This window comes from Ylistrum balloti, unplaced genomic scaffold (assembly GCF_031769215.1).
Source record: "Ylistrum balloti isolate Yb309-2 unplaced genomic scaffold, AGI_CSIRO_Ybal_v1 Utg369938, whole genome shotgun sequence".
Classification (NCBI taxonomy): Eukaryota; Metazoa; Mollusca; class Bivalvia; order Pectinida; family Pectinidae; genus Ylistrum; species Ylistrum balloti.
The window spans coordinates 423,397-450,574 of NW_026782047.1; the positions used below are offsets into that span (position 1 = coordinate 423,397).

Below are 27,178 nucleotides of genomic sequence, written 5' to 3' on the forward strand. Positions count from 1 at the left end.
CAGTACATCATGGTTTTGTTCATGGTCGATACATGTTATGCATTTTATCGATTAATGTCTTCTATGTAGAATTATGCAAATGCATACCTGACAGATTTTTTTTCTCTCGGTTCTTCTATTGATTAGTCGTCATTAAGGGATCGTGTTATCTTCTTTCGCGACCGTTTCCACGTTTTTTCTATATCAAATGTTTCTTAGCTTTTCATAGCTGCTTGTAGTTATTGTTGCTACTGTCGATGCTAATTATTGTTGTGTTGACTTTGTTGATGCTGCTGTTCATGGCGATTGTGATGATTGTTGTGTTGGCTTTGGTGCTGTTGTTGTTGCTGCTGTTGTAGTTTTTGTTGATGCTGCTGTTCATGGTGGTTGTGATGATTGTTGTGTTGGCTTTGGTGCTGCTCCTCTGTTGTTTTTGGTGCTGTTGTTGTTGCTGCTGCTGTTGTCTATTTTGTTGCTGCTGTTCATGGTGGTTGTGATGCTTGTTGTGTTGTTTTTGCTGCTGCTGTTGTTGTTGCCATTTTTGGTGTTGCTGCTGTGTATTGCTTGTGGTGATGTTTGTGTTGTTGCTGTCGCTGGTTTATTATTATTATTATTTATACTGCTGTAGCTGTATGTTGATGATGTTCTGGTGGTGATTGTATTATTGCTTCTACATCTGTTGTTGTTGTTGTTGCTGCTGCTGCTGCTGCTGCTGCCGCTGCTGCTGCGGCGGCGGCGGCGGCGGCGCGGACTGTTTGCGACTGAACCACGTTGATTATTTTACATATATAAGATATATTCCTACAACAAAATAAACATACAGTTTTTTTGTTTTGGATTTTTTTCGCTTGAAAAGCTCTGAGATTTTTAATCTGAATACAAATATCTGGTCCGTTGACTTTATTGAACTGCTGAGTGTTATTCTATGTTTGGGTTTGAGTTATTTTGATTGATCTCGCCTATGTGTGTTTAAGACGCTGTGTACAAACAGATTAAAGGTGACTTTTAAAATGTCACGAGCAGACGCTGTCCGTATTACGACATCAATCACATGTAAGACCAGACCACTTTGTGTCAGGTTTGAATGTAGTCGATAAATTGCTACTGCTGAGCCGGATATCCTATAGTGACAATGAAGCGATTGCGTGTTTACAGACTGATATTATCGATTACTTTTACCTGATTATTCACATCTGAAAGGAGAGTAATGAAAATTGAACAATATTTGAACTGTAAGAACACAGAATGGAAACTAGGTTTTACTTTCATTTTGATAAGAAAATGGGACTGTGACATTCTATTTCGTCGTAAAAAAAAACTGTAAAAACATAATACAGAATCATGACAAAACCGATAACAAAGAGAAATTTTAAAAACACATTGCGCATCGTGTTCATAATTACCTTTCAAGCTGGAAAGACATGAACAAAGTCTAATTCTTATACAAAATCAATGTTTTAGGTGTTGTTTATATATATATGTGATATATTATACCGAATTCTTAAATTATGGCAAATGTCTAAAATGTATTGATCACGAACATGATGTTTTTTTCTGAATTTACCCCTTAATTCAAACGCATGGATATCCACATGTTTCTGAACTTTCCCAAATTTCATTTATTTTTATCCACGCGTTCTATTTACGGTATCTAAATGTCATTTGTTTTTATCCACGCGTTCCATTTACGGTGTCTTAATGTCATTTGTTTTTATCCACGCGTTCCATTTACGGTCGCATTCCATTTACGGTATCTTAATGTCATTTGTTTTTAATCTACACGTTCCCTTGACGGTATCTTAACGTCATTTTGTTAATCTACGCGTTCCCTTGACGATATCTAAATGTCATTGTTTTTATCTACGCATTCCCTTTTCGATATCTTAATGTCATTTGTTTTTATCTACGCGTTCCCTTGACAGTATCTTAACGTCATTTTGTTAATCTACGCGTTCCCTTGACGATATCTAAATGTCATTGTTTTTATCTACGCGTTCCCTTTTCGATATCTTAATGTCATTTGTTTTTATCTACGCGTTCCATTTTCGATATCTATATTTCATTTTTATTAATCCACGCGTTCCATTTACGGTCGCGTTCCATTTACGGTATCTTAATGTCATTTGTTTTTATCTACACGTTCCCTTTTCGATATCTTAATGCCATTAATTTTTTTTCTACGCGTTCGCTTTTCGATATCTTAATGTCATTTGTTTTCATCTACGCGTTCCCTTTTCGATATCTTAATGTCACTTGTATTTATACACGCGTACCATTTGCAGTATCTTAATGCCAGATGTATTAATCTACGCTTTCCTTGTGTGGATTTTAAGTGATATTTGTAAAAATTCATGAGTCCCAAGTAAGGTATCTAAATGTTCTTATGGTGTGTGAACGCTGCCTGCAGCTGAAATGTTCTATTCTGGCGTCTTTGTGCTACTTCCGTTGACCACGTGTGTCTCCTCGTGATCACATGGGTTCTGTATACGCCAGCGTGAAGGCTTCTTCTCAACGTTCTCTTGCTGCCCGTATCTGTTGTATGGCTCGGACAAGTTTCTCATTACAATCATTGTTCGTGGAACTTCAGTTTCCTGTGTGGATGTTCTTGAGTATAATGGGTGACATATATAGGTGTCTGAACACTCGCATAGGATTTCATTCCTTAAAGGTCACCACAATATCCTGATCAAGCATTGCCGCGTACTAGCTTCGGGAAAAAATGCTTTTTTGTCTAATCGCGATGGGATAATACAAAAGTGTAACCAAATCATTTCTGAAGAGTTACTGAATTGGTGGCGTGAGAATGAATGCAGTTACGCGTAAAATGATAATCTTTAATTAAATGTTGGAAAATACATGTAACGTAAGCCTTGTTGCATTTTGTACTGTTCTTTCGTTTAGCTGCACAAGAACTTAATGGTTTTGACCTAACGTTAATCACGTTATATTGTCATAAAGGTTTGATTATACATCAGTGATACAAAATAGATAAATATCATAAGTTACCTTAATCATTTACACACAATAAGCCAGGCCCCGTGCAGTTGTTCTAAAAAAGATTTAACTTTCATCATTAAAGGTCAATGAATTTTATCATGTATATAAAAAACTAGAAACGAGGGAAACCTTTCTACATCTGGTAAATATTTATCAATGTAAAACCATGATACTTATACGTCAATGCTACATTTGTATTAAACCTTATCGAGAAATAAGTATGAATTAATGTGGGAGAATTAATGCATGTCGGTGCATGGAAGTAGGTGACTCTCATGATGGGAAGTCAATGTATCTCGGTGCGGGAAAATTAATGTTTTCCAGTGTGAGAGTGTCAGTGTGTCTAAGAGTGAGAAAAGAAGTTTGCACTTTAAATCTTCAATGACACCTCGTACATCGAGCGGACAACTAGCTAAATCGGCAGGGAGCCATTGTACAGTGTACATATAATCGCCATACAAAGACGGGAATATCTTAAGGCGACAGATAGGGACATGCACAGCTTGTTTTGTAGTTACATGATGATCAGGATCAATATTATTCGTATTTACATATATTTGTATGTAAACCATTGACAATATGTTTAAACCATTATAGGTCTCATGTTGGTTTACCGTGATAACACTGTTATAGGCTGATACATGTACACTACACTTATGTTTCTGAAGAGTTTCAACATCGCTGGCGAGTAGCAATTCTTGAAGACCGGGTAAGAAAAAAAAGAAATGTGAACTCATTTTATGAACGGAAGACCAGTATCTGGATTCGCTCATGTGTGACTGCTGCCGTTGTACTTTTATGAAAAAGAAAAGAATGTTTTTACCAACAATTCAACACCAAAGTTAACATAGATATCACTAGATATGGATGTTTTTAACACTCTTGTAATTTAATCACTAATATTATTTTCATCTTTTTGTTTTCGAAATGTTCACATATAAACACAATCTTAATATACACAGTTAAACATGGAACTGTAATAAAGACGTCCATAGAGGACTAATGAATGTCTCCAAGAAGACAAAAGTCACGTGATTCATCCCAGTGATGCATTACAATAATAGACATGTATGGTCTGGTCATTTGTGTGAATGTCCAGTGATGGTCAAGTTGATGACCATTGATTGTTATTGACCTTTCTGGCTATGTGACAGAAGCTTTCTGACAGGCCTATGTAGCATTAAGGGGAGCGAATTTGGACATTGCGTTAAATCTTACATCTTCAAATAACGGGAGCGAACTTCAAAAATATTGCATATTTTGCAGAACTTATTAACAGGTTACATGTATCAACAATTGATAAAGTTTCGTCCGCAGTATTTCATTTATACAACGCTGTGTTGACTTTCGAATCATGGAGCAACATCGGAGCATTTAATTGTTGTGTAAAAATTTCGAGACACTGACCAGACATTGACCAGACACCTGACAAGAGTGAAAAGGGTGCTTGATTCGGTAGTACGAAGTACTTTTATACAAGAATAGTATGATACCACGTGATCAATATGCAAATGATGACAATTGTAAAAAGGCCGTTATTTGTTTACTTATTTGTCTATATTTACTACAAATTGGTTTTGTTTGTGCAATGACCAGGTGCTTCTAGTGACACCGTTGTACTAACTGGAGCAGGGATTAAAAAGTCAAGATTGTATAAGGATTACGTGTGTGTAGCTCTTACACATTTAATTACATATAAGTATTCGTGATATTAGTTCATCGACAAAGAGGATATCAAGGATTAGGTCACGTACGATAAACTTCGTATACGATTGAAGCGCCCAATCAATAGCTTCTTGTCAAAACCATGCAAATATGACAAACAATGGAATCCTTCAAATCAATAAACAAATGGACATACACAAATGTCTTCTTGGATAATGTACAGAAACACAATCTCGTAAAATCTAGAAGTGATCGATATAAATCAGAAGTGATCGATAGTCGATGAAATCGACCAGATCAATCTGAAATATCGAACAGATAGATTAACCAATATTCCTTACAAAGTTCGCTGGTAAACAGTCAGTTTGAGATGTGTCTGTTGAATGTTTTGAAAACAAACTAAATGTTGGAGGATTTTCATTGGTGGTTTTAAATATCACGTGTCGTTGATTTCAAAATGAATTAAAAAAAATTATGGGATATCACAGCCTCTATAAGAAATATCGTGTACGCCCGTTGAGCCAGTATTGCGGTCGAACTTTGACTGGCGTGGCTCTGATAGCGACAGTTTTCGTTATTTTCACAGGTTATTCTAGATCGCGAACAACGCGGTGCAGCACCGAATCCGATGACTGCATTACTGGTGTAGTGATTAAAGCTGCATGACGTTCGTTAAAGACCGTTGGTACCGAAGATGATACCTACGAAAATAGTGCGTTGGATTTATCTGAATCAGAACATAACTTCCTGGAGTCCTTGTCTGTGAACTTAACAACTAACGACAACGTTGTCGGGGACTTATTGAGATTTAATTCTAGTCACAATTCGGACTTGTGGAATTCTACTCGGAGTTCATTAACCGCGGACAATAACAATATGCCGTGTTTGAACTCCTCAAACGGAACAAGAGGTATGGTATTTATTTAGTGTTACCACTAATCTATCCAAGATGAGTTGATTATTTGAAATATTTTTTTAAAAAAATCAGTGTCATAAAAAGTTCTTCTTTTTATGTATCACCTGTAATATATATTTATTTATTTATTTATTTATTTATCTATTTGTTTTTTTCTATTTGAAAAGGTAGCTTGTTGATAATTGAACTAGTCATACTGTGATTTATGTCGTTTTATCGGTCTGAGTGTACACATCATACTTTAGGTTATAAGTTTACATGTCATAACTAAATATTAAATATGATTTAAAATACAAAGATAATTAACGGATATTGGTTAAAACGCTTGTCAACTTCATCCAATACAGTATAAATTAAAGGATAAAAAATAATAATGAAAACAAGAAACAAAAATCAAAATCAAAATAATGATCATAAAAAAAATCAACCAATCAAAAACAAAAATGCAAAAACAATCCAATAAAAGGCGAAGAAAGAAGAATAGATAAGAAATTATTATCTATTCTACATAACGCATTCATGCATACATAAACGGTATTTACATGTAGCTTGAAAATAGACATTGGACATGTCTCGGACATGAATAATTTACGAGTCTTTCACCACGCGAAATTATTCATTATATAATATTTTATTATATTACATTATGTTATATATTATGTATATCAAAAGTTAGACGAAGGTCAGGTCTAGTGTAGAGAGTCAATTATCTCATGCTAACTACGCGGCAGTTATTTCTATAATAGGATGATCTTCCCAATAATTCAGGTATAGAAAACGAAAGTGATGTTTATATGTATTACATTTAATAACAGAATTTCATACAAGCTGTCAATAGTTGGTTTAGATCCTTACACCACATATTGTAGGGGAGTTATAGTGTCAGAGGGGCGGGGTCCAGAAGATGGGGGAGGGTAAAAAAAGAGGCAGTCAAAGGTATCCAACTGGATATTTTTATAAAATAGTTAGAAGGGATTGGGGTTTTCGTCTTTTGAATCATAGTAAGCATTTAAATATTAAAAGAAACAGGTATTGATTTTCCATCCCACTTTTCCATTTTATACACATTAATCAGTTTTTTATAGCCTACTCTCTGTGGTTGAGCATTAATGTCCTTGACCCTGTGTTCCGAGTCGACTACATCACTTTCATGATAAGGATTTCTGAAGGTGTACATTTCATTTTTATCAACCATATTACTACCAAACATCAATTTCATTTTTATCAACCCTATTACTACCAAATATAAACGTCATTTTTATAAATCAATATTAGTACCAAACATAAATATCGTTTTTATCAACCCTATTACTACCAAACGTAATCGCCGTTTTTGTCAAACAACTTTCGTCATAGACATCACAATAAAAATGTATCAACAATTTGTTGAAGGTAAGAAACGTTCAAGCAAATAAAAAATGTGGGCGAGAGGATTTGAAGTTTTCAGGAATAATGATATATTTATTTTCTTTTGTAAATAGATTATCATATGTTGTAAAATATGCTAAGAAACAAATATCAGCTGGTTACATAATGTTAATAAGTAATAAATGAGAAATTGTGTACGAGGAATGACACTATACTGCTTACAATGTGCGATACTTCACCAGCTCACTAGCTAAGTGTACGTATACGAGTGTTGTTTTGACATTACAATTTGAAGTCGTTTTGTTTTTTCGCATATACAGAGACATCTGTGTATTGTGGTCGTATGACAGGGGTTTTATAGTGTGTGTATTGTGGTCGTATGACAGGGGTTTTATTGTGTGTATATTGTGGTCGTATGACAGGGGTTTTATAGTGTGTATATTGTGGTCGTATGACAGGGGTTTTATAGTGTGTATATTGTGGTCGTATGACAGAGGTTTTATAGTGTGTATATTGTGGTCGTATGACAGGGGTTTTATAGTGTGTATATTGTTGTCGTATGACAGGGGTTTTATAGTGTGTATATTTTGTCGTATGACAGGGGTTTTATAGTGTGTATATTGTGGTCGTATGACAGAGGTTTTATAGTGTGTGTATTTTGGTCGTATGACAGAGGTTTTATTGTGTGTATGTTTTGGTCGTATGACAGGGGTTTTATAGTGTGTATATTGTGGTCGTATGACAGGGGTTTTATAGTGTGTATATTGTGGTCGTATGACAGGGGTTTTATAGTGTGTATACTGTGGTCGTATGACAGGGGTTTTAACAGGGGTTTTATAGTGTGTGTATTGTGGTCGTATGACAGGGGTTTTAACAGGGGTTTTATAGTGTGTATATTTTGTCGTATGACAGAGGTTTTATAGTGTGTATACTGTGGTCGTATGACAGGGGTTTTATAGTGTGTGTGTTGTGGTCGTATGACAGGGGTTTTATAGTGTGTATATTTTGTCGTATGACAGGGGTTTTATAGTGTGTATATTGTGGTCGTATGACAGGGGTTTTATAGTGTGTCAAAGGAAATACCTAAATCATACATGTTGCTATTATATTGGGTATCATGGCATTCTCATTCAGCAAACGTGCTAAACGGTTTGATTATCTCATGAGCATGTTGTCTTAAACCAATTCTGTCACAAGGTTTTATTTGATTGTGCCTATTCTGATTTCCGATATAGATTGTGTTGCATTGCAAGGTGCTTGGCGATGATGACGAAAGAGTTAAAATGGCAAGCTAGTTTTTTTTCTTTCTGTCCAGCCGCGTTGAAATTTGGCTTAATCATTTGTAAACGACGGTAATGTAATTTACCTTAAAACATTTATTGAAAATTCAGATTATCGAAACTCGAACAGTTTGTTGTAAAAGCTGTGTTTTCAGGCGTTGCCTTTATTTACCAGCCACAGGACGTACAATGTACCATCATAATTTCTCCGCATGGATACATATGACACAAACACGTACACACACTCTCACACACAAAAATCGGTGTCTAAATGATCCTTGTGTTATTTCTCACTTGCTGAAAGGTCGAAAGTTTCTTATCAGTGACGGATGCCGTCACAGTCGCAAAGGAAGCATACTGAGTCTCGTTTTGAAAACCGGAAGTTTGCTCATGTTAGTAGAGGTTTAAGGTGTTGTCACAGATTATTTCAAGCCAAGTGGGACAATTCTGGTTTCACATTTAATGTGGTCGCCTTCTGATCGTGACTATGGTTTACATAGGATTGACAATACGATCAGATGATGTGAAAAAATTATTAAACATATTAAATATATCATTTGTCAAATATGTCAAATGAGTGAAGTGTTTAATTACTTGATAATTGGTTAGGGTTGGCATATATACGTTATAGTGAAAACAGTTGACGTCATCGTTAAACCGAGTCAGATATATGTTCTTAGTTATATAATTTAATCTACGTGTTCTTACTATTCTTAACAGAAAACGCATTCTTTTGATACTTAAAAAGCTTTCACACTAAAATGCAATATCCCCTCCTTTCCTGTTGCGCCTAGAATTATTTTTATCTCAAATGCGGTTTTTCCACCAACATTATAGTTAATTTACAAGGACTTAATCCTGGTTTCACAATTTCAGTAAGGGATGAGGAGAGCTTATAGGAGCTAAGTGTTTCTGGCGTTCGAGCGATGCTTTTTATCATCAACATGTGCGAGAAAGTTCGTCTGTACAACAGGGAAAATTTTTCCGGAAGTGGGAAGGTTGGGGTATAGGTTGTCTGTACTAGTCAAAGCTAATGGTATGATGTCACAACATATACACAAGCACATGAAACGTGAAGTCACAATGATTATGCAATCAATCGCTCACTATAGCACCCCTCCTTCTCTCCAATTCCTGAGGTACTGACGAAGTTAACCAAATTTCTTTGTGTTTTATTTGTCTCCGAACAGGAACTGGAGGGATAATATATTTGCGTTGAGTCCTTTTGTCCTACCGTTTGTCCTTCCGCTATCTTGTTCGGGCTCTATCTCCTATACTTGGGGCACGGGTTCACCTTGATAAAACGATGTGTCATATATCAAAAATAGGTCACTGTGATCTATATTTTGACCTTTCACCAATATATCAAAGAAAAATGTTTACTTACTCTGACCTACACTTTCAACTTTAAACTACATTTAAAAAGATGTTCGATTTCTTTCTGGGTTACTCTTACGCGAACTGATGAAAATATCACCATTGCGAATGTGTCGGCTAAGTGGTATTTATTTTTTTATTTAATAATTATTTTCGATATCACTTTTCATATTCCTGTTTCAACTGCTTTCATGTACTATTCGCTTTTCACATACATCTGTCTATATTCCCTGGTATTGAAGTAACTGATCTGGGCTAACTCTCTCTAATAAACGACACGTATAGACTCACAAACGGATACTTTGTTTACAAGGCAAATTGTGGGTAAAAGGCCGGAAGATATTATTTTAAGAATTTTGTTGTAATTGTGCAATAAAAACAACACGTGACAAGGGAAGAAAATTGTGATTGAAGTTAGCATCCCTAGGAAATTTTGCGAGATTTGTATAATGAGAAGTTCCTGCCTTTTCTTATGTTTTCAATCAACAATAAAATGAGTTGGTGTAAGGTGATCAAATCTATAGTTATGACATTGCGTTATCCAATTTATTTCGATATTTGTTTTCTTTTTCAAAATATTTTATTAAATCAAGAAAATCAAACGTGAATTGGACAACAGGCAATGCCTATACCAGCCTTCTCCCTCAATTAGATGTGATGATTTTGTCGAAATTCGATATTATCTGGCTATGAAAACTGTCTCAAAATAGTATATTGCTAGTCTAAAGTTGCTTCAGAACCAGGTCACCAACACAACACTCTACATTTAGCGTATATTTTGCTCAAGCTAAATATGGCTTGACCATTTAGCATGGTTTCCGGTTATAACGCCTCCACTGTACTAAAGTGAGGTTATCATTAGATCTCATTTTCCTAAACGCTTGCCCGAGATTACTACAAAGTACATCATAACCAGGTGATTGACCAAGATTTATCACAAACCCACTGAGAACTCTAGAATATTCTCCATTGCCGAGATAGAATTAAAACTAGCAAGTTGTCCGTTTATAGACGTGTTAAATGTGTCTATTTAGACTGATCCGAGACTAGCTTCGTGTAATCAGAGTTGCTACTAAGTTATTTACCTAAAGTATTCCGGAAATAAATTGTTAAAAAAATAGCTAGTCGATCACTTAGATTCAATCCGAATCTGCAAATCTAAATTTGATGAAGTCGAATGATTTTTTATATGGAACTTCATATCCCATAACTGGTTCTGCGAGACAATAGTTTCATGATAATACAATATGGCGGTATGCATGGCAGAACCTTTTGTATCCTTGCGTCGTACATAAAAGCGAGTGGGTATGCATTATACATGTGTATAGAATGTTATCTGATCACGGCACTAATCTGATATGATAAATTGTCATTGCCAAACAACATACACTTGTGCCATAATTGACATTGGTTAATTGAGACCATGCGTTTTCCATAGACAAATAGAAATAGGCTTAGTCGAGATAAATCAGACACCTGTTGTATTATGAAGTTCGTAATTTAGCCTGTTAATTATACCGAAACAAAACGTAGAAATACTGATACATGTGAAACAGTGGCTATACATATATATGTCTAAACAGCTACAATAACGTCTTGTGTCGTGTGCACATTTTAAGTGTGCTCAGTAACAAGCTCTGCCACGTCTTGTGTCGTATACACATTCTTAGTATGTTCGATATCAAGCTCCGCCACGTCTTGTGTCGTATACACATTCTTAGTGTGTTCGATAACAAGCTCCGCCACGTCTTGTTTCCTATACACATTCTTAGTATGTTCGATAACAAGCTCCGCCACGTCTTGTTTCCTATACACATTCTTAGTGTGTTCGATAACAAGCTCCGCCAGGTCTTGTTTCCTATACACATTCTTAGTGTGTTCGATAACAAGCTCCGCCAGGTCTTGTTTCCTATACACATTCTTAGTGTGTTCGATAACAAGCTCCGCCACGTCTTGTGTCGTATACACATTCTTAGTGTGTTCGATAACAAGCCCCGCCACGTCTTGTGTCGTATACACATTCTTAGTGTGTTCGATAACAAGCTCCGCCAGGTCTTGTTTCCTATACACATTCTTAGTGTGTTCGATAACCAGCTCCGCCACGTCTTGTTTCCTATACACATTCTTAGTGTGTTCGATAACAAGCTCCGCCACGTCTTGTTTCCTATACACATTCTTAGTGTGTTCGATAACCAGCTCCGCCACGTCTTGTTTCCTATACACATTCTTAGTGTGTTCGATAACCAGCTCCGCCACGTCTTGTGTCGTATACACATTCTTAGTGTGTTCGATAACCAGCTCCGCCACGTCTTGTGTCGTATACACATTCTTAGTGTGTTCGATAACCAGCTCCGCCACGTCTTGTGTCGTATACACATTCTTAGTGTGTTCGATAACAAGCTCCGCCAGGTCTTGTTTCCTATACACATTCTTAGTGTGTTCGATAACAAGCTCCGCCAGGTCTTGTTTCCTATACACATTCTTAGTGTGTTCGATAACAAGTCTCACCTCTCGAATCTCGGTGGAAACTTCCGCCCGAATGTAACTGTTTTTGTTTATTTTAATTATTACACCTGGTAAAGTGTGCCATTCTGGTCACCGCATATATACCCCTTCCTGCGATAGAGCTATGTCCGCCTACAACTGTAAATTAATCGTATCAGTTCTTCTCACAGTAATGCTGGTGTGATGAATGATGTTTAGCTCACGACGATATCTCTTCTTGGCGGAACGTCCCTAATCCAATGGAGGTGGCAGCTACTCGACAAGGAGTAGGAAGCATTAAGGCGTTCTTATGATATACCTTGGGAAATGTGGCTAGTGATCAAAGCAATTTGGGTTTCCTTCCCTTTTAGAAAGATAAATATTTAAATTGATAAATACGTTTATAGCATTGATCAGCATTTTCGTTTGTATTCCTGATCAATGACTGTCAACTGGCTAAACCAAATTCAACTTGAAGCGCTATTTCATATTGCACAGGAATGCCCACGAAAAGCGGTTCAATACTTTAGAAATATGCAGTTTGAAGCAGGAAGAATATGAGTCTACGAACAGAAATCAGAAATCAAGGGAAACGTGGTTATTTTTACTGAAATTTTAATAATTGTGCCATCTTAGTCATCTCGAAGATATGTGACACGAAAAAGCGATTCCTTTCTAACTCTGACAATGGGAGATTACGAGTTTACTTTAATCGGCAGTTAGATGATAAAAAGATTAAATTACTCTACACAAATCAGACCTTTCCTCTACGAACCGACAATGGTAGGACTCTAAACAACATGTGTTTCCTCAGTTCATTATTATCTTTATATACCTGAAACTTACTACTCCAATTTCAAACGCATAATTGAATTTATTGAAACCTTATAAACAGGATCTGGTAAATACAGTATTTCATTTAAGGATTAAGTGCACTGTAGCTTATATGGGGAAAATGAAACGTCACCAAGACACTGATGTTTGTTGGTGAGACAAAGTCTTTAAGAAGAGTCGCGTCGACGCAAACCTGTTACCTACCAAACGACCAACCTGGGTCAATGCATGCGGTTAGTACTATTTTATCTCTATCATATACGTATTATAACAAGAAAGTTTGGCAGTGCCAATAAAGCATAAATATTCTTTATATTTCATACGTTTATAAACTATGGCACTGACAGTATAAGTTGTCTTTATTTCTAGGTATCCGCTTCATATCATAAATCTTGATAAAGCAACTTGATTAACCACTTCGATCAACATATCCATTATAGTAACATTTGGCTTGTAGTTGTTGATAAGGTATGATTTAACAGCCACGTATACATGGTACACAAGAAAATCGTTCCTTTAACTACTGACCTGTCTGAATCATATCTTACTTGGTACATGTATTTGTTTGTCATGTGGCATGATTCATGTGTCATGTGACATGGTATGTTTGTCACGTGACATGATACGTCTATCAAATGGCATGGTGTGTTTGTCATATAACTTTTATGTTTGTCATGTGACATGGTACATTTGTCATGTGACATTGTTTATCATATGATATGGAATGTTTGTCATATGACATGGCATGTATATCGTATGACATAGTGTTTGTCATGTGACATGGTACTTTTGTCGTATGACATGATATGTGTGTCACATGACATTTCATATTTGCCATATGACATATTATACATTTGTTATGCATCGTGAGACATGACGTATCTATTATAGAACACAGAAGCTTTCCGGACTTGCAGCTACCAGCCGTTCTTTAAACATACTTAATCAATTATTAGGAAAAGGCCGTTTCATATTCGTATATATGTATATGTGAAGATAACCTGCTTCGTCGATTTCAATTAGGTGTGTTCATATTCTTAGCATAGGGACAAATTTGACCATATATGAGCCCTGTAACCGAGATTGGTATTCGGTTAGTCACGCTTACTTGTAATCCCTATCCGCTGAAACGTAAAAGACCATGACGGCATATATAAAGCTGTCAAACAAATAAGAGTTTTTCATATAAATAACCATGATATTTCTTTGAAATGCGTCAGTTGGTTTCACAGCTATCAGAGCAAATCTCGGCTTCCGAGCTAGTATTATTACAATCTGCTTAGTACAGTTATATTACATTGGAAGAGGATTATGCACTTAAATGTATTGATTTTGAAATGTAGGATAACAATTCAGGCACAAGTCATTGAAACTTTAAAAGCAGAATTATTGCATTAAAAAACATAATAAACAAGAAAATTTATCATAATTATAGATAGTTTATTGTTGTTTTAAGTCCTAATAACAACAACTGTAATTTAGGGACGTGCCAGGTTTGGGTGGGAGGGAAGATCCGGAGTTCAAAAAGAAAAACGCCCAACTCGATGCAAGTACATGTACCTACACTGTCCACTATGGTCTCGAACCTGCTACCAAGAGATAGAGACGTCTTAACCACTGCGACTCAATCGATCATTCGGCGAGTTGATAGGATCAGATTAATGATCTTACTTCCGACAAACAAAAGATGCAGATTGATGAAAATAACGGGGACGTTTTAGGGTCGTCCTAATGATATTGTAAGAAATGCACTCTTTGAGCGATATGATACTGAAAGTGTTAGTTTATTTGTTGTTTTTTTTTTTTTTTTATTTTTGACAATACCAACACGTCTTTGCGGTTTTGCAGTCGTTACTGTATGCAGCTTCCATATATGTTTTCTAGGAGCTGATTATAGAGGAGAAACGTATATTTCGAAAAGTGAGAAGTACGCAGGCCTTTGTGTACGTTTCATCTTAACTCTGTTATGAAACCATCGAAATAACATATTCAAGTTCATAACTCCATAAAACACATGTATTTAACAGAATTCGATTAGGTTAAACGTCACTTAGTCGAACCTTTATTTAAAAATGAGTCATCAAACAAAAACAAAAACAGAAATAAATAAATACTCAGAGATAACTTATTTATGATATTCAAATGGAATGATTTCTAGAATTTCTGTTTTATTGAACATCACTCTTAAATAATTTACCGAAAAGTTTGCCTCTCTTCCATTGCAGTGATCGCTCGATTCGAGCGAAGACCTGTATAACCACGGTTTCGGGGTCCGTAGTTCGACGTGTTTATATCTTTAAAATCTAAGTTTTCGATTGAAGCTTGCTTTCAATTTTTTCCAAAAATCATTGATTTTTGTCAAAATTGCTATTGATGTCTAAGTGGTTAAGACTGGATGTCCAAATGACATTCGAAGATGTTGTCTGATGCGAAACAATATGGAACAGCCAGTGACTGAAACAGGAGCAACGTCCACAGGCAGATCAACGTGGTTCGTCAACAGAATGAAATCAGTATAAAAATTAATGTCACACACCAAATAGTTACATCCTGCATAGAATATACATATTATATAGATATATAACAGGACGAAAATATCGTGATATGTAAAGTTCAATACATCAATTTTCACTTATTATAACACTTCGTGTGCATATGCGTTCATTAACTATAAATACCCACCAAATTAATGGAAATAAACACCCTACGAAAATTAAAGGTTTTACAGTAACTTGAGGCGCGCTACATCATCTTTACGGTAGTAATAGCTTTACCGTGTAGCTTTCAAAATAAGACACATTCATGGTTACATATTTACACAAAAAATGATATCTAGTAGTTGGATTTGATCGAAACAAACGCTAGCACCGTGCTTTATCATTCGATTTTACAAAGTACAAGAAATGTTAAATACAGTAGGGCCGACATGACAACCGGTTCCCTGACACCAATACTTGTGTTGCTTTTAGTTGGTCTAGGGATAATTTACAGAAATGAGATGTCAAATTAGATAAATGTTTTTTACTTTGATAGAAATTATGGTTTCAATAAAATGCTCGGCAAATTTGAATTTTGAAAGTCGTTCATTCACATTTGATGTCAACTGAATAATGTATAAGTAGGCTTATTAAATAATCATTATACATGTAACATATCAGAATTCCGCCATCTCGAAAGAGAATCGGAATTCGTTTGAACACGCAGAGTGAAGTAGCGGTTGGCGTCAGTCTTCAGATCAGGTGGAAATCCTGGTTATAGATTCTGGCACTCATTGTGCAATTTTTCCCGCACATAATCTCCACGCCGTGTCAATGGCAAACTTGTGTTTTGTTTTTATACGAGATTGATTTATCGAAGTGCTTAGCCAAACAGGTCACAAAAACCTTGCAAAGTCGTTTAATTTCACTTTCAAATTCATTGTTGACGTCTTGTCTTTAAATAACTTTACAGAAAATCATTAATCCTGTCTATCGTATAAACACTCTAGAATTGGTTATGATTCGTGATGATTCCGTTTTTTTTATTGGAAATTTTCCATTTCTGAATAGCAGCAACCCTGCAATCCGAACCTATGGTGTTTACATGACGCAGTTGGTTCGATATTCAAGGAATTGTTCCCATTATCACGATTTTCGTACAAGAAGTCGTCAACTGACGCACAAACTCGTAACACGGGGTTTCAAAAGATGCAGGTTGATGAAAATTAAGAGGAAGATTTACGATCGCCATGGTGATCTCATTGAGAAATATTCTATTTCTTTGTGCGATATGAAGTTGGGCATGTTTGATGCTCGTTAGTTTCTCATCTGAGAACGTGACATTACTTTTCCTGAACACCTATCATATCGTGCCCTAGTTTAATTGTATCTGAGGTTTAGATTCTGATTGGGTCGACAAGTTTGACGTAAATAGAAAACGTGTAAATTCAAGAAAAATAAAAAAAAGATACAAGTTAGTGGTGGAAAACTTAATGAAGCTTTTCCAATCATACAGCGGTTCATGCTTGATTGATTTTGAGACATAAACTCTCGCTATTTTCTTCATTTTAGAAAAAAAGTCATTTCGTTATCTCTCATTGACAATATTAGCATTCCCTTTAACCTCGTGATGAATTCTTTCAGCTTCATTTGCATCACTGGTGGTCTGTTCAAAATGCCTCCATTTCCAAAGTGCACATCAGAACCGTCTTCTTGTCGACAGCTGACGGATATACTCAAAACAGTTTTTGAGAGATGCTGATTAATGAAAACTGTGATAAATTGTTGGGTCGTCGACATGGTTTCATTGAGAACTTTCCTTTTTCATGAGTGATAATAAATCAGTTGTGTCTGATACCTCTTACTTTGCATGAGAAAGCGACAACATTTACCTGAATCTACCAATACCTACATGGCTAGCATTGTCGATGAAGCAAATGACACTTATCCTTCCAGAACGCCTGGTCTTATTTATTAATTTCCCATTCCTCGGACGTGTGACACTAGTTGTTTCTGAATATCCAAAGTGAGGACTGAACGGTCAATGATAGAAAAAAAAGGTTTTTTTTCCCTAACGTTATCTATCAATGTATATTCCCACAAGTGACTACGAGAAAAAGGGATAGTGCGTGCATTTTTTCATACCTACATAGTTAACAGAAAACTCCCATCTATATATAAATCGAGATCTATCAGTGAATAGCGAAAAAGAAATATGTTCTTTTTCACAACGACAAAAGAAAACATCACATTCTTCATCAGGCAGCCAGTAGTAAGAGTCACCATTGCAACGATATAATAAGTCTTTCTTCTTTTCAACAAAACTGGTATGTCAGTGAAAAGAAAAAGGATAATGTGTTACAATAAATAGCCTGTGTACCGTACAACATATCTCATACCATGGATTATATAGGTGATTCGGTCAAAAAAAAAGATTTATTTAGAATAATGCTTGTGGAATTTTACTTAAATGATCATTAATATGACTGAGCCGACTTTACACTTTTGGTTATGTGAATAACAAGTATTCCTATTACCGCGTGTGAGTTTGATGGATGGGCAAATGTCAAAAGAGTCTTATACGTGAAGATAAAGACTTCGTTATTGTCGTATTTAACACAAGGTGTTGAAGCTTTTGTCGATTTTCATTCACTGTTTATTTTACGTTTTGAATATCCTTTGACTGCAAGGCTAATAACTTTATCAGTCGGGCTAGAAAACAGCTGTTAACAGCCAGATGCCTTGTAGCATGCAGTTTAATTTTTTATTACATCGGCACGCCTCTATGATTGACAAAGCAATGATTAATGCAGAGCGGCTTATACAGTATGTATAGAATTCTCGGTTATTGTGCAAGCTTTCGTTTGAAAGTCAATCGTTTAAGAATAATGGCAAATGTATCATCCCAGGACCTTAAGAGTAAGACATATGCGTAATTGTAAGGGGCGACAAAACAGGGGACCTTTGATTGTTCCATCTTTCCTGATAATCATATTTATCTCACCCCGAGCGAAGGTTCCATCCGTCTGTTCGTCCGTCCCCTAGGGGCGTTTCCCAATCTATATAAAAATGTTCAAGATAATATTCTACACACATAAACCAATAGGTCTAGTTATGACTTTTTCTCTGTGTCTGTTATTTACTATGTTAACAAATAGTCAAAATAGCTTATTTCAATCTTTCGGGAGTATATCTTCAAAATCGTTTGAAATAACACCACGAAACATTCTGCAAACATCAATACAGTTGTGCCGTGGAAGAGTTTCTAATTTAAAAGTTGTTCAGTTACCATGCAAACAAAAAGTAAAATGCACAGTTTTTAGCATTTCCAGTTAATACATTTTGTATCTCCATGACTTCAAGTAATTCTACGGAACTTCACACACACATCAATCAACTGCTGTAGTAGTGACTTCTGCTGAATAGGAACTGTTGATGTGTCTTTTGTTACCATGGAAACAAGTTGGCTGATTCCTGCATTTCAAGAGCATATCTCTAAAACCGTTTGAATCAATTAAACTAAAATGTCAGTTCCATTCAATCTATCATATCAACCGTTATGTCTAAATACCCCCTTACATAATTACTTAAATTAATTAATTAAACCATTAAGATATTACTATAACGTGAACTCAATAAGCAAACCACACCAAGCATTTAATGACTTGACCAAAAATGTATGTTTACCAAATATCTATTGTTTACAACTTTATTTATTGTCTAGAAGTAAACAATCGGAATCTTCTGAAAAAAAGTATATATTTTTTTGACGGTTACAATGCTACAGAATTCTGAGAACGATAATTTTTTTTATTTATTTCTTTAACTCTCTATAACAAAGTTATTTAAACGGAAGAACTGCAGTTGAAATCAACACTGAATTTGCTTTCTAGAAAATATTAGAAAGGTGTGAAATTCATGGTATTGTAATAATGATATGAACATCCAAAATTCAAGACATTGGTTTCTTCATGTTTAGAGATAAACATCATTTATTGGTACTTTATAGAACAGTCATGTTTTCGTAATTAATGTGAATGTATTATTCATCCGATGAATGCGAATTAAAATCGAAAAACACGACATGATCTTATATTTACGCTGTGTGGGGCCGGCATGTCTTTAAAATCACACACAAGAGGGAATTCACAAGTCTAATGTGATTTTTCTTGGCTGGTAATTTTGTTGCAATTATATGCCCCTGAACCGATTGTGTGAGAGGATGTTTAAAAATGGGTAACAGCACATTGCAGTCTTGGATAAAAAGAAATAAAAACTCAGAAAAGAAACCGTTGTAAACCTGATCAGAACCCTAAAGGAAGAAAATCGCCATTCTTCATCTATTACTGAAAATAATCATTGATACAGTGACAGTAACGAGACAATCCACTTGACATGATGAAATTATCTTCCATGCAAGTAAAACTGATCATAGAAGAAAGTTATTATATTATTCATAACAGCATTCATTACTGATTTGATATGTGATATTAATGACAGAAGACGACTATAAAAGCGTGATGTGCCTTCTAAAAATGATCTCGCTTTTATTTTTGCCTGGAAACCAAATTGATAAGGATGTGGATGATTTTCTCTCAATATCAGATATGCAGATGTTTTTTTTTTTTTTTTTTTCGCCGGTCAATTTTTTTCGGTGGTGTTGGACGTTATATTTGAGAGAAGCATTTTGTAAGGGTGTTGGACGTTATGTTTGAGCGAAGTATTTTTTCAATGGAGTTGGACGTTATGTTTGAGAGAAGCATTATATTTGAGAGAAGCATTTTTTTCAATAGAGTTGGACGTTATGTTTGAGAGAAGCATTTTATCAGTAGAGTTGGACGTTATGTTTGAGAGAAGCATTTTTTCAGTAGAATTGGACGTTTTATTTGAGAGAAGCATTTTTTAATGGTTTTGGATGTTATCTTTGAGAGAAGCATTTTTTAATGGAGTTGGACGTTATGTTTGAGAAAATCATTTCTTCAATTGAGTTGAACTTTATATTTGAAAGAAGATAATTTGTTGTAGGAGCATTTTCAGACTTATTTCATCTTTGACTGTGTCATCGGTGGTCGTAGCAGTTCTGTTTTTGTGTATGGATATCATACTGAATGCCTTACAATGATAAAACACCTGTTGCAATCAAAGCTGCCCAATTGCGATAGCCTCCAGTATGTTTGCTTCCTGGTAGTTGTTGGTAAAAGTCTCTTTCGTTACCCCGTTTTACAAGGCATATCGAATATTCCGGACACCATTTAAAAACCTTTCCCATTGATCAAATTGTTACGTCTCAGAATTTGTAAATTAGTTAAAATACGTTGAATAATGTATTGGTATTCATGTATTTTCTTGAACATTTGAAATGTCAAGGAAAAAACCTTAAATGAATGGATCAATCCTTACATGTCGTTCAATAGATTGATTCTGTATTGAGTATATTTTTTTGGGCAATTCCAAATGTCAAATACTAATTCAAAAGCTTTGGCTAACGGAGAGTTCTACGTTATAATTTCAATATATTTTTTATCTGTAATCAATTATTTGTATTTAAAGACGTTATTCACTCGTGCTTCTTTTCATTCAAACCGACTTGTGCGTTTTCTTTGGGATTCAGATAGATCGAGTGGTGTTAGATCAGGGAAACCTTCACAGCGGCGATTCTTCGTGCGCGAGAATCACCATTGTTGTTTTCGCTTTAGACATCTTGCGTCATGGTGCTCTCGTCTGTTGGTTCGCTTTGAATAGATCGCGAAAATGATAGGTGTCGCAATCTGCCACCGTCATAACATTGTATCAGTGCTGCTATCTATCAGGGCTTTTTATTGCCTCTATCCATCAGCAATCCACTCAATCGCGCAATTACACAAACTGTTTCGGTATCAGAATGTCACAGATGTGTGAAAAATGTCACCTGTCGCGTTTCATGAGAGAAGTTGAAATCCTGTCTTTTTGTATTTTTTGTTATGTCTCTCTCGTCATCTAGTAATGAGGCGTTTGGTAGGAAGAGCCGCAGACTAGCAAAGAAGATATATCAATATAGAACACGCGCCTCCACTTGTCGATCTGTTTTTTATCGTGTCAGTAGATGACATTTATGATAATAGTACCAATGCAGATTTACGATATTCCCAGGCACCGTAGCGACATACAGATAAATACAAGTTATGGCATGATTAGAAAATATCACAAACTTCCTGGATACATTTTTATATCAAGTCCTTGTTTATCAGAGTAGGGCCAAGCGACCAAATAGTGATGAAAATACATTTTTGAAATGTAATTTGAAAATATTTTCAAATAATGTATTAAATATTATCTAATTTACATAATTACACATGGGATGGGAAGAACAAGTACTGATCTTATATGAATTCATTTAGAAGCGTTAGGCTACATCAACAGCTTTTTTGTAATAAATATGCAATACCCTGTCTATATTTAGTGCATGATTTTGATTGTTGTTGTATAACAGTGGCATAGTTTCATTATAATAGGTGTCCTCGCCTCACTCTTACTTAATCATTCTAATTTATATCATCTGTTTTGTACTATATTTCCCATCCTTTCATTAGGTGGATGTTAAACTCGAAATCATATGTTAAGGAACTGTACAATAAGTAGAAAATCTATATATAAGCTAAGTTTATCAACGAAATCTAGTGTTAGAGGGAAAATAACACGAAAGTTGGGCCTCACAAATTATACAGTAAAATATTAATGATATAAAAAGAATTACAAAAACAAAACAAAGGAATATCACCTTTCAATACTGTCAAGAGTTAGATACAGTAGAATCAAACAATAGATGAAACGTCATATTACAGCTCCATTACATTCTATATGTATTGTATTATCCACTGTTCCTTGAGTTTCGTGGTCTTTATTCCACCCTTTGTTGATACAATCTGAAATGAGATACAGAGGAAGGGCAACATAATTAAATAAACTGCATCATACAGCTGTTTGTTCTTTAAGGACTCGTCAGTGAAGTTAAGCGCCTAAATTTTCAAGCCAAACTATCGAATGAGGGAAATTCATAGTGATAGAAAGAACTGCCGAAACCTAGATAAGAAAATGCACTATCCCTGTGATTCAATATCTTTCATTATTTTCATAAATCTTGTAATTTCAAAAGAACAGCAATTTCTTGTTTATATGTTCATGTTTTAGAGTTTATATATTATCTGATAACGTATCGTATCGTGATGACCTTTCGTTAGAATTTATCTTTAATACGAACAAAAACGGCAAAATGATTGTACTTTGCGGATGGCTACGGGTATTGTGTTTAAAACGTTTGTCTTCTCCGGACACTTCGGTATCCCCCCACAGTGACACCCCTTCAATGCTTCAGCGAAGGCCAACAAGAGTGATTAATGTTGATTATTATAACTTGTTGCGCAACTGCTGTAAAATAAGCAAAGTTAGCTTAACATTCAAAGTACAAATCTCATCGACTATAAAGTTAGTGTCTAAGATTTTACATTTCTATGTGAACAATGGTTATCTATTTAGTTCAGTCAGACTGGTTACAGAATGCAGATGTGATTACGCAATGATGGACATGCATTTCGCCCTATTTTGCTCCTTAATTGGCCGGATATCTTGATAAAATGCTTGCTTCTCATCGATATCTTTTCTCTTTGTTAACATTATCATTACATTTTAATTACTCTAAATGGAATTAAATTATGATTGAATTGATTTCTACAGAATAAAACTTGAGTAATGTTTTAACATCATTTATACAATATTAGCTTTTTCCTGGATATACTGCTACAGGCGTTTCTAGAAGATTGAAGCATAACACAATTACGACTTAATTACCCTATGTTTAGTGAATCCTAAGGAGCGTACCAATCTACACCAAGGATATTTCCTCTGGGTCTTATACATGCTTTAGTCATATTGATAACAAATCCGTCCCCGTACGTTGGTTTCATTGTGCCATACACGAAAAATACCTTCCTTATCAACTCCTATTATGAATTTCAAACAGTTATTGAACCTACAGTTTTTTTCAGCTATTGGTGTTGTATTATTCATAAATCAGAATGACTCCAGCTGACATGCCTCCTACCGGCCTCTAATGATCTTACACAAACTTGTAGACTATCTAAAATCGCCAGATGATTAAAACAAAACTTATTTAATCGTTCATGCCTCGAGAGCAAATCCCTGAAGGTTGTCTTCTGATGAATTTCATTTCCATTTATGCGTCATAACAGGAAATAAATGTTATTGTAGAACTGATTCTCGTATCGCAGTCTAGGATTGGCAGGATGAAGATATGAAATAATTACATATGGCTAGCTAATGTCGACTGATTTAAGGTGGTGTAACGTTGATAAATGTACTTTGTTTCTTCAGTCGTCGCGTTACATCGTAATAATTACATATGGATTAGTAAAGACTGCAATTTCTTTATCGTTACATTATAAATGTTACATTGTTATACAAATCAGCCTTTATTTCTACAGTGAACCACACAACCTAAAGGTAAATCAATATAATATCATCGGATTTCCACAAATGATCATTGTCCTCATGAATATTCATAGTAATTAAGAGGTAACTACTATGGCAGGGGATATCAGGCTAGGATTCCAAGAATATAATGACTATTCTATAGCATAAAGACAAAGCCGCCATATGTAAAAGATTTGCTTTCCATATGCCCTGGATCATTTCAATGGATACATGATTGTTATCCTGTCTTCATCTGTGCCTTGTTAAGGTAACATGCATAGTTGTTGTTCAAGGTCGATGAAAAACCAGAGAACACTGAATGTCAATATTAAAGCTTCCTATCTGTTGATTTTCCCTGTTACACTGGGTGTTGTGTATCTTTGGGCAAGTCGTCATGAAAGGACGCGAATTTTGTCGCGAACGTTCAGTGTGTGAAAACTTTTGTAATCTCAGATGAATATATGAGGTACTTGTTTGTGTTTATTAGGAAGCTCACACGAACCGATCTATGATGACGAAGTTGAACAAAACAATTAACCTAAGTGCTCTTACAACGGGCCTCCGGTATGTTGTTCAGTGTTGTTGCCACCAGTTACTTCAAGGATGCCCGCCTCCCAATGATACTGACTGTCCTTTGAGGGAGGGGGGTAGGATGAGGGGGATACGACTAGCTACCAACCAAACAAAATCACAACGTTTTCTCGTTTTTTTTTTTTTTTTTAAACTAAACTCGAGCTTTTGCCAAAAGTGTCTCTTTTGGTTTCGGGGTTGTGTTTGAATCAGTCGAAAATATCATTAATATATAAACAAAAATCAGACGGCAAAAGCTGTTGACATTTCATAGGGATTACTCTAGATAATACATACTCGAGGACGACAATTCTACATACATGTATCACTTCACATCGAGGAGATCAGCAGTCTTGTCAGTAGATTTGGAAGAGATAAACTAACAGTAGCAATTAAAACCAGCAGACATTTTATGATCTTTAGAATAGCATGTTTCGTTGAAATTTCTCCGGTTCTCACTTTGAAAAATTGACATTTCTTGGAATAACTTATTCTTTGATCTTATGCATAAAAGGGAATGAAGATTAATGATGAATGATTCAATGACGATTTCATTTTCGTAGCGGAAACATTTAGCAGAGTTTCGCTCAATCTGCCATAACAACATCAAATCGGCGGGTAGATATTACGCCACCTGGCTAATGCGTGACTGTTAAGAGGAATTGAAAATAGCTACCATCTACCAGAACAATGGAAACAAAATGACTCGATAAAGTCAAATATGGTTTTATTTTCACAAATAATAATAAGTATTCTTCCACTGAAAAAGTCCCCCTTATATCTGTTAAAGAAGTCCGTGATGAATTTGAAAAAAAAATATTTACTTACTTTCATCTTTTTCTATTGTGAAACCAAGATGGGCGGTTTTTTATCGATCGGTATGATAAACGAGATGACTGTAATTTCTCTAGATGGTACATAATACTACTTCCGTGATCTATGATGTGTAGCTGCTAAGAGTTGTAAGTAAGGGACAAGTTAAATGTTCATCATCATGATCTCATGGGGAAATATCATGTTTCCTTGTTTGTCATAAAGTTTGATAACTCATTCAACGAATCTTGTTACTATGACTGATAATTCCGTTCTTTTAACCTTTGTGTTTATATATAATGTAAAATAGCTCACACAGATTTAAATTGTAGATGTCGACGATGATGAAGAAGACTCTTGCTCATCTTTAACACTTGGTCTTATTCTCCTTGTACTTATTCTATTATCTCTTTTCATATCTTTATTTTGCTCGCTCTGAACTCATTTCACCAATGTCGTGTTTGTAGGCTTGTTGGCATTCTCTCGTTGATGATATATGGTTACATGTTCGTGTTAGTATACTTATCTGATATTGACACATGTTCGGTCATTTACAAGGACATTTATTTTAAAAAAAATTATCATATGGAGAAATTGATATCACCTGTTGGCTTCATGACTAATGTTATATAATCCGGTTTTTGGGTCGTGATTTACAGTTATCAAATATCCCTAATGATTTGCCGAGGTCACAAAAACCTCGTGAAGTTCTTCAATTTCACTTTCAGATATATTGATACGCCCTGTTTTTAATTAAAAAGAGATTTATTTACTCTGTATATCGTATATAACCATCAGGATTGGAATTTAGGAACTCGGCATATTCTCCCCTTTACATCAACTACTTACCTCGGTCATTTCCTACAACGAAACCAACAGCTTTCCTCCAAGCTATATGATAGGTAAAGTTTCGGTTTTTGGATAGCAACATCACTTTTTAACAACAAATGGTGTTTGCATGTCGGAGGTGATTCAATACTACGGGACTTTTTCCAGTGTCATGGTATTCGTGCAAGTTGTCGGCAACAGATATTGTACGCTTTTATTTTGTTTATATTTTGTCCAATATTTGTTTGAATTAGGATTTCGTTAACAAGCTGGTTGTTTTTGTAGACTTTTCTATTTGTACACAATGCGAATCCATAACTTTAGGTTTCAACACAATTTTTATATGTCCACTACGCCTACATTTGTCCATACTTTTAGGGTTTCAACACAATTGTCAATGTTCCCTACGCCTACATTGAACCATACCCTTAGGTTTTCAACACAATTTTTATTTGTTCGCTACGACTACATTGTAAAATTTTAACACAATTTTCAAATGTCCGCTATGCCTATGACGTAAGAGTTGTTAATAATAAATATTTTGTCAGTTTACGAATTTGACAACTTGGTGATCTTTAAACCCTAGAGAATTATAATTAAGTTATTGTTTCCTATGTATGTTTTAAATAATTACGTACAGATATTAAAAGAGTCGACCGTGTTGCGGTTTTGTAATGTAATGTGTTGATAGTTCTTGGAATTATGAACCTGGATAGACCTTGTACATTATATGAAGCATTGACGTATTCGCATGTTGTCTGATTGTATGATTCATGGAAATATGCCTTGCTGACGAACGGTTTAATAAGATGAGGCCCCTTGAGGTTTCCCACTAGTTTCCTAAGCTTACACGATAATTATCAGATGAGATTGATCTGCTTCTTCCCTTTGCCTGCTTTAGTCACCCAACACAAAGGAGTGGTATCGTCACAAATTAGTCGATACAAGAACCGTATACCCGGCCAGTATAGTACACTGCATGATATAAGCAAGAAACACCAATGGCGATATCGCTCACCTGTTCTTGAGCTTTAACAGAGAAAATTAAATCGGTAGAACTGAGGTTTGTTTTTTGTAGGGATGCAATAGCAAAGTTAGTCTATGTAAATGAAGATCCTAGGTGC

General features: G+C 35.3%; 2 protein-coding genes across 2 annotated transcripts in view; one reads left to right on the forward strand and one right to left on the reverse strand.

The window, feature by feature from the left end:
• Window positions 1–202: 202 nt before the first annotated feature.
• Window positions 203–2,549, reverse strand: LOC132547211 (vacuolar protein-sorting-associated protein 36-like). Its single transcript, XM_060210976.1, has 3 exons — window positions 2,407–2,549; window positions 654–740; window positions 203–572 (listed from the first exon to the last, which is right to left on the reverse strand). Exons 1-3 carry the CDS (start codon window positions 2,547–2,549, stop codon window positions 203–205), a joined length of 600 nt encoding a protein of 199 aa, XP_060066959.1.
• Window positions 2,550–5,115: 2,566 nt separating this feature from the next.
• The window catches only part of LOC132547212 (corticotropin-releasing factor receptor 1-like), a 57,737-nt gene continuing 35,674 nt past the window's right edge, over window positions 5,116–27,178 (forward strand). The window contains 1 exon segment of the mRNA XM_060210977.1: window positions 5,116–5,551. Coding sequence (XP_060066960.1) covers window positions 5,116–5,551 — 436 coding nt within the window.

What these genes read in the sequence shown, in the direction of transcription:
- LOC132547211 (XM_060210976.1), bottom strand. Translation starts at nt 2,549, where the DNA reads ATGATTGTAATGAGAAACTTGTCCGAGCCATACAACAGATACGGGCAG. An exon ending in AACGGAAGTAGCACAAAGAC is followed by an intron (nt 741 to 2,406) that starts GCCAGAATAGAA and finishes AACGTGGTTCAG; the next exon opens with TCGCAAACAGTCCGCGCCGC. An exon ending in CAACAACAACAACAACAGAT is followed by an intron (nt 573 to 653) that starts GTAGAAGCAATA and finishes ATAATAAACCAG; the next exon opens with CGACAGCAACAACACAAACA.